The following is an 8,819-nucleotide window of genomic DNA, read 5'->3' on the forward strand; positions in this document are numbered from 1 at the left end:
GTTAGTCGATGTGGGATCTTACAATCCACCCCCCTTAGGGGCCCGACGTCCTCGTCAGCACACTCGCACCACACGACAGAGTGGCTCTGATACCAAATTGTCACATCCCGGATCGGCTCTGCCGTAGCACGATATTGTCCGCTTTGGGCGCCCCCTCTCTGGCCCTCATGGTTTTGTTTCTGGGAGCTCACTACCAACTTCCTAGTGGGTCACCCATCCTGGGATTGCTCTGGCCCCCAACTCGCTTAACTTCGGAGTTCCTACAACTCCGAAGCCAGTGAGCTCCCAAAAGGTCTCGTGCTAGATGGATGCGGGCATGTACATATAAGACACATCAACCCCCTCTCCGTTAGTCGATGTGGGATCTTACATTTTTGGGGAATTAGGACTGCAGTAAAGAAACCAAATTAACTTGAATATGAATAATCATTTCATATTGGATAGGTATTGCTATTTTATGACATGGAAAATTGTGAAAGCATGTTGAATTTGTATCATGTGGGCACCTGAGAAGCTTTTTGGGAGCTGAAGCTCTCGTACCTACCTTGCCTACCTAGTGCCTAGAGGGCATAGGACCGCCATATTGCCTTTAGAGTCTATTTTATCGGAACTTTAAATAAGGCTCTATCCATCATTTTTATAGCCTCATTTAGATATTATGATTAGGGATGCCCTAATAAGTTTTACGGCAATAGTGGCTTTATTCCTTTTGTGTTGCATTTCTTTGAGCTCATTTTTTTTAGTTCACTTATGTATTATCTCTGAATTTCTATATCAATGAAACTTGTTTCTGAAACCAAAAAAAAAAAAAAAAAAAAAGGGTTTTGACCTATGCCTAGAAGAGAAGCTTAAACTTTCCATAGACTAGGAGCTAATTGATCATGCAATGTTGTTTGCTGTAACAGCCGCGGCGAGCATAACTCCAAATTTGGTATTCCAAGTCTACGCATGAATGGGTCTTGGCAAAACAAACAAAGCCCGACTTGTGGTTGTAGAGGTCATAATGATGGATGGACCAAGTCTACGCGAGCATATATATATATATATATATATATATATATATATATATATATATATATGCTTATATCATGCTTATATCATAAAGAAAAACTTTCAAAATCATCATTTCCTATCATCCAATTGTAATTGTATGTTGATTGATTTGCATTAGGTGGCTGTATGATACATGAAGTACACGATCAATCAAAATGCACATGGACCACACTTGGGACAAATTAGAATGAGAATTTATGCTCTGTATGATATGGTGAAAGCTTGCTTCCAAAGGATTCATTAGTGTACGTAGTGTAGTAGTTTAGAGTAAATGTTCCCCTTCAGGAAAAGTTCTGAATTCGAGTCCTAACATTTCTGTAGTGTGTGTGAATTTAGTATGTTATTGCTATTCTTAATAGGGAAAGGTTCTCAAAAAAGAAAAAGAAAAAAGTTGCTTAACTTGGTCATTACCCTGTTGCATTTATATAGTTATAATATGAATGGACCACAAGTTTTTTACGGTATAATATCAATAATAATAAATAAAATCCATGTTATAATTAATGCAAAACATCAATGTCGTGACACCCTATCACTCTTGAATGTGTCTGGTCTACCTACTATATTTTGGGCCATAAAATTACGTTGCACGTTGTGTTGCACGTTGTGTGGTGGTCAAGAAGCTATCAGAATAACTGTGTGTAAAGCAGGTTGCGAAATTCATATATGTCGGCCGGCAAGCTTGCCTTGGCCCTCTGGCCCTCTGGCCGAAATTCATATATAGAAGACCCTGACTTGTCATTTGAATACAGAAATGAAGCATCAGATTTGCGGCCGGATCAGGTGGGTCCACCAGATTGACAAACTTAAAAATTATTAAGTCTAGACATAGAAACTCTACATCCGACACAAAGAATTTTCATGTGTAAAAACTGAGAAAAAGAATCAAAAGACAATTAGAATTCCATAGTGTAATTAGCCTTGATTTCATTCCCTTAAACTATCCCAGCACTTGCCCAGACATTTCGTGGAAACCCACAATATTAATGTGGTCTGACTCTGGACTGGACTGGACCAGAAGTATATCATACAATTGAGGGCAGACACGAGTATTTGGTCGAACTCCAAAAGTGGCCAGCCATTCATACCACTACTCGACACAATAGAAATTGATTTTTAATTTGGTTCTGAGTTCCCATATGCATATAGGAGAGTCATAATCAAACTGAAAGTTTCGGAGAAAAAACGGAATAATAAAGATCTTAGATGAAGTTGACTCATGCCATGTCAAAATGACGTTTCAAATACTCACTTGACAAGTTGGGCATTACCGATATCTATACACCAACTTAAGGGGGAGTATTGACGTGAGTTAACTAGTCTTATTAGGAATAGAATTATGTAATTATTGTAGTTTATTATAGTTACCTAATTTGTGTATATTTCTTATTTGTATATAGTATATATATACCTCTTTGAGAGAAGAATTAACATACAGTTTAAACCCTAATTATTTATGAGTGACCCATCCATCCCATGCAAATATATATAGAGCCAGCCACCACTAACACCCTTCCCTTCTATAGAAGGAGGGAAACCTCATATTGGGTTGGTTTTCGAGGATGGAGGATTTTCATGAAGCAAATATACAAGAATGAATAATAGAAGGTTAAACAAATCTGATTCTAAATCAAGTCTTTTCTCTTTTCTCTTTTCTAGAAACCTACAAAATCGTTAGAAAATAATAATAAAGATTTGCCTTAAAATATTCACCAAGCACCCATGAGAGCCATTACAGGGGCCAAACAAGTAACCATGAGAGCTATAACACAGAAAAAGGGACCATCATCAATTCTATGTCAAGAGGTTATTGCTTAGATTGGTTTTCATGTCAAAGATTTATGGCCCTACATTATTTTCTTGGGCTTGAAGTTACGAGGTCTTCTGAGGGTTTATTCTTGTCTCAAACTAAGTATGCTTATGAACTGCTGCAGAAATCTGATTTCTTGAGAGCCAAGGCTTGCTCCAGTGCCACAATTTCCCTCATTATATTTAAACGTATTTAGTGGAATTTATTGCAAATTTGACCACTTAACGCATTAATTGTTCTTGCTCCCCGTGTTTTTGTTTGAAGATTATTTAAGCATATTATTCAAATGGACTTACTTCGAATATTTTATGTTTGTGGGACCTAACGTATATTTGATTACTTAACATTGTAAATATAAATAATTTACCTAACGTATTGTTGTACTTATTTTTTGTATAGACTTAATCTAACTCATACTGTAAATATAATTTACCTATGTCATTTGAATAATGCGTACAAAAATACGTTAGGTCCCGTGATGTGAATTTTTCTAATATAATTAGAAAAATACATACATACACAGAAAATTTGACATACGTACCAGTCAAAGAAGATAGACACTACACATACATTACACAGAGAAGGTAGACATAACATATGGTCGTTTTTCAATATATCAAATCAATTTGAAGAAGAAAAATCAGAAGAGGAAAATGAAGCATTCAAATTTGCAGCCGGATAATCATGTTCCTTTTTGTTCTGTCTTAAAAGGGCATTTATGGAAATACACACATTTTGAAATACGTAATGGTTTGACTTAAACTGATTCTATAAATAACACACAAATTATGCGAGTCTACACAAAGACATCATAACAAAAACAAAGTGAAGTGCGTGTGTGACTCTACATTGAAAAAAAAAATAGAAATTTGCATGGATTTGCAAGGATCTTCAGTTAAGAATCTTGTAACGAAGGTTAAACAAGATCTCTTAGCGTCATCACAAGTTGATGTTTATGGTCTTGTACCTCCTTCTCCTTATGACACTGCTTGGCTCTCAATGGTTTCCAACCCTCAACACTCAGATCAACCATTGTTTCAGGGGTGCTTGGATTGGGTGCTCCAACACCAAAACAGAGGAGGCTTCTGGGGTGAGAATATTGGTCATCCCACTATAGAGTGCCTCACTTCAACTCTTGCTTGCATTGTTGCACTTACCACATGGAATGTTGGTCACGATGCCATTCAGAAAGGTACACATATACTATATAGTTTTTCTTTAATCTGGACGTCCGTATTGGATGATTTCTATTACCAATGGATTATCTACAACGAGAATTACACTATTTCCGTAGCTTAAATCTAGAGAACCGTTCTTTAAAAAGAAAGTAACCAATCATACACGAAAATTAACAAATTTTGCGCATAACTAATTGCTGCAAACTTTGCTTTGACTCGACTGTGTACATATGTATGTTTAGGGTTGGCATTCATCCATGGAAACACAGAGAGGCTCTTGGAAGAGCAGAATGGTTCTTTTCCTGAGTGGTTTGCAATAGTTTTCCCAGCAATGATTGAACTTGCAGAGAACAAAGGCTTACATGTTTACTTTTGTAATGAGCTGGTAGAACAAGTCTTCCTAAAGAGACAAGAAATATTGCAAACGTGCAGGTAGTTTTAAATTTTAATTTCACTTCATTTTTTATAGGCAGTACACTTATAATAGACTTAATTTGTTGCAGGTTGGTGTCTGGTAGTGGTGAGCAACAGCATTATCCAGCACTCATGTTAAAATATCTTGAAGACGGGTTAATCCAATCCCCATCAGCCATTGCATATGCTTTCATGAAGACAGGAAACAAGGAGTTTTTGGTCAAATTGAATTCTATTGTCCAAACATGTGGTTATGGAGGTACGTACTTTTCTTTTTATATTTTGTATTATATGATGTCATTGTTGGCCTACGTAGTTTGTCACATATTGTCCAAACATGTGAGTGTTCATATATACGTCACTAAATGACACATTAACCAAATGAGCTAACAACAATAGGCTTGGCTTCATGTACATGAGGTCATGTGTTCGAGTTCACTCCCCAGTAATTTAAAAATAAAAAATTACAATTTTGGTACGTTTTCAGTTCCTGCGGTCTACCCCTTGGATGAAGACCTTGTAAAGATTCTTCTAATTAACCAGATTGAGACGCTGGGGTTGGCAGAGCATTTCACGGAGGAGATTACAAGTTTGCTGGGCCAAGTTTACAGGTTACACTCAATCCTAATATTCAACATTAATTAATCATGTATATAGATTTTTAACATGTGCATATAATTAATCTGGTTATTAATTCTTTTTTGTCTAAAAGCAGAAGTTACATCAGCTGCGAAGAACCGAAGAGTATGGCAAAGAATGCGATGCCACTACAACTGTATAAACATTCCCTCGCATTTCGACTTCTAAGACTACATGGTTATAGAGTTTCTCCTCGTAAGGATCAATGATAATTACATATATGTTTATTAGTTATTGTTAATTAAATATTTAATTCATTTGCGTTTTGCAATTATTTTTGCAGGGAAGTTCTGCAGGTTCCTAGAGGATGAAGATATAGTGACGTACATAGAAGAGCACCATGAGCTTTTTTTGAGTGCCATGTATAATGTATACAGGGCAACTGATGTTACTTTTACTAGAGAAAATCAACTTGAGGATGCCAGGGCATTCTCAAGAAGAATACTAGAAAAGGAAACAAAGAAAGATTGTACGAATTTGGTCCGACCTATTAGTATGACTAATTTGCAAGGCCAGGTATATTTTATAGGCTTATTTACCATTTCCCTGCATGGAATGGAGACTCGGTCTCACTTTACCATCTCAAACTGAAAAGTTCTCATTTAATTCCGTGAATCTCTAAAAATTGCTGAAATTTTCTCACTTTACCATTTCTGTCCATTTCCATTCACAAAACCGTTAAGTGTGCTGACGTGCATATTGGTATTCTAGTAATTTTAGCTCCTTATCTTCTCTCTTATCTCTGTCCCTTTGCCTCTCTCTTCTCCCCCCATGCCAACAGACAAGAAAAATATGAATAAAATACATATATACGTCCATTATATGACAAAATTTTAATCTATAATCTTATTATTTAAGAAATATGTGAATTTGCCTTATTATACTCGATAATTTTAATTAGTTACTTAATCAGACTCCTTAATTTGTTGCATATTTCCCTTGTTGTAGATTAAGCATGAACTTAGTATCCCATGGCTTGCTCGGTTGGATCATCTAGAGCACAGGAGGTGCATTGAGAGGAAAGAAACTCTTAGTCCATGGACAGGAAATTCCTTATCCTATAGGTAATTACTAATGCTAAATACAATTAGATTAAGGGATCAATTGTCGTTAATTACTTGATTAAGCAGTTTGATTAATTATTTCCCGCAGATTATCATCATGTGAAAGCAATGCCATGCTAGTACAACTTGCCATTGAGAATTATACCCTAAGACAGTCCATATTCAGAAATGAATTAAAGGAGTTAGAAAGGTACTCCTAATTATTTTATTTATTTATTTTATTTTAATCAGTCATGCTAAATGAAAACCCTTTTTTTTTTGTGGTGAAAAATCATATGCAGGTGGTCAAAGGAAATGGGTCTTGCTGACATGGGATTTGCTAGACAGAAAACCACATACTGCCATTTTGCAGTTGCTTCAACCGCATCAAACTCTTCCCTTTCAGATGTACGGCTGGCAGTTGTGAAGAGTGCAATTCTTGTTACAGTTACTGATGATTTTTTTGATACGGAAGGTTCAATGGATGAATTGGAAGCTCTTGCCAATGCCGTCAACAGGTACTCTAATGTTAAACAATGATTCTTGTATACCAGACTCATTGTTGTCAAATTTTCCAAGTTAACGGGCCGAGGGCCCACTCCGTTAACCTGGAAAATTTGACATGGTATCAGAGCCAGGTTGCGGGCCCGTACTTGCCACGTGATGGGTGGGTCCCCGTTTGGCCCCGCGCAATGGGTGAGTCCCCGTTTGGCTCCACGTAGGCCAAAGGTACAACGTGATGGGTGGGTCCCCGTTTGGCCCCTCGCGATATGGGACAACAATGAGTTCTAACACTCCCCCACACGTGAGATTCCATTTTGTGGGTCACATGTGGAGATCCACATTGGCAACCACGTGGAGCCATGTAGGGACTCACCCATCACACGGGGCCAAACGGGGACCCATCCATCACGTGGCAAATACGGGCCCGCAACTTGACTATGATACCATGTCAAACAAAGTAGGGCAAATATTCATATATGCTCATATTATTATTCTTCTCCAATACGGAAGTATTTATACAAGTACAAAGATGTGTTAACCCTAAATAAAATAGGAAATATATCTAAATTACAATAGGAAGTAAATCTCTATTACAATAGGACTAAATAATAATTGGTAAGTAACCAAAATTCTAATAAAATAAGGAACCAAAATCCTAACTAAGTAAGGACTCGCCAACAATTGTTCTGTGGTGAATTACGAATGCGTACGAAGTAATTTACTAACTAATGTTGATATATCATATAAAATCAGATGGGAGCCAAAAGGCCTGACTGGACATGGCAAAACTATATTCAATGCTCTCAAAGATTTTGTTGACGAGATTTCTGGGAAATTCTTCAATAAAAATGGATATGACATAAAGGCATATCTCCAGGATCTAGTAAGACTTCACTTTCAAATTTCAGCTGACAATATTTTCTTACACTTCTGCGTAGCATTATGGTAAAAAAAGGCTTGTAACTTATTTTCAACTTCTTACCAAATGAATCTTAGTGGTGCCAAACCTTTGCAAGCTGGTTAAAGGAAGCAGAGTGGAGCAGAAATGGGCATGCCCCATCAACAGTTGAGTACCTCCAAGTGGCCACAAGCTCTATTGCTTCACATACTATTCTTCTTCCAGCTGCTTTTCTGCTTAATCCACCTCCAGAAATAGAGGTCCTCAAGAAAAGGCAGCCACTTACAAATTCACTTATGCTTTTGACAAGGCTTTTGAATGAAATTAGAAGCTACCAGGTACATATTTAATGATCAAATTCTTAATTAATTCTCATTATGTTTAGTAATCTCTTCATTTTCATTTGTTAATGGTATAATTGCAGAAGGAGCAAGAGGAGGGAAAGCCAAACCTTGTTCTGCTATACATGAAGGAAAATCCAAATTTAGGGGTTGAAGAATCAATAGCAATTATACAGAAGACATTGGATGAAAAGAAGACAGAGTTTCTAGAACTGGCTCTGAGTAGTAATGAAATGCCAGAAGCATGCAAACAACTTCACCTTCAATGCCTCAAAGCATTTCAGATGTTTTTCAATTCCACAAATGCATTTGACTCCCCAACAGAGTTGCTTGCTGACATCAACAAAGCAATTTTTGATCCCTTGAGAGTGGAAGATGTGCAAGGAACATTTATGCCACTCAACTCTTTGCAAAACACTCTTGGTTTGAAGAAGGATAAAAGTTTGGCTAGCCATGGAAAATCCCATTACAGCTCTTTTAAGCCCTGTAATGGGTTTTTTAAGAGCACTTGTGCTATCAAAGTCCAAGGGAACTCAAGGAAACACCTAGTGACCAAGCCTTACTCTAGAATCTTATCACTTGAGATGAGAAACCCAACTATTTATAAAACCTTTTCGAAGCCCAAAGCTTACATCTATTAGCTTTTTTATATGTGGCCGCTGGTATATCGAACACTTCTTTTTATGTATGCACTAAGTCGCAGTGTGTTTGTATAATATAATTTGATAGAGTGGAGACTTCCAACTTATATATAAAATAATTTTGAAGAGTGGACTTCCATAGATTATTATACATATCTTTCACTTGCTTTTTTTTGTTAGTTACAGACTCAGGATTTCAAATTGGAGTGAGGTCTACATGCAAAGATTTCTAATTTTTTTTTTTTAAAAGACTGAACCTATATTTAATTAATCATAACAAAAACTCACAATAACCAAT

The 8,819-nt window shown here is 36.7% G+C and overlaps 1 protein-coding gene across 1 annotated transcript; it reads left to right on the plus strand.

Moving 5' to 3' along the window:
• Positions 1 to 3,701: 3,701 nt before the first annotated feature.
• Positions 3,702 to 8,577, plus strand: LOC110772222 (S-linalool synthase-like). The gene is made up of 12 exons (XM_088251189.1): positions 3,702 to 4,055; positions 4,284 to 4,473; positions 4,545 to 4,714; positions 4,943 to 5,066; positions 5,171 to 5,289; positions 5,378 to 5,610; positions 6,043 to 6,158; positions 6,247 to 6,348; positions 6,440 to 6,655; positions 7,395 to 7,524; positions 7,638 to 7,877; positions 7,964 to 8,577. The coding sequence occupies exons 1-12, from the start codon at positions 3,737 to 3,739 to the stop codon at positions 8,519 to 8,521; spliced, it is 2,517 nt and encodes an 838-aa protein (XP_088107315.1). The 5' UTR covers positions 3,702 to 3,736; the 3' UTR covers positions 8,522 to 8,577.
• The last annotated feature ends 242 nt before the right edge of the window (positions 8,578 to 8,819 follow it).

Source organism: Prunus avium, chromosome 3 (assembly GCF_965620075.1).
Source record: "Prunus avium chromosome 3, drPruAviu1.hap1.1, whole genome shotgun sequence".
Lineage (NCBI taxonomy): Eukaryota > Viridiplantae > Streptophyta > Magnoliopsida > Rosales > Rosaceae > Prunus > Prunus avium.

Bases quoted from the DNA above. Each gene is read 5' to 3' on its own strand.
- LOC110772222 (XM_088251189.1), top strand. From the start codon at position 3,737: ATGGATTTGCAAGGATCTTCAGTTAAGAATCTTGTAACGAAGGTTAAA. The intron at 4,715-4,942 runs GTACGTACTTTT...GTACGTTTTCAG, and splicing joins CCAAACATGTGGTTATGGAG to TTCCTGCGGTCTACCCCTTG. The intron at 5,067-5,170 runs GTTACACTCAAT...GTCTAAAAGCAG, and splicing joins TTGCTGGGCCAAGTTTACAG to AAGTTACATCAGCTGCGAAG.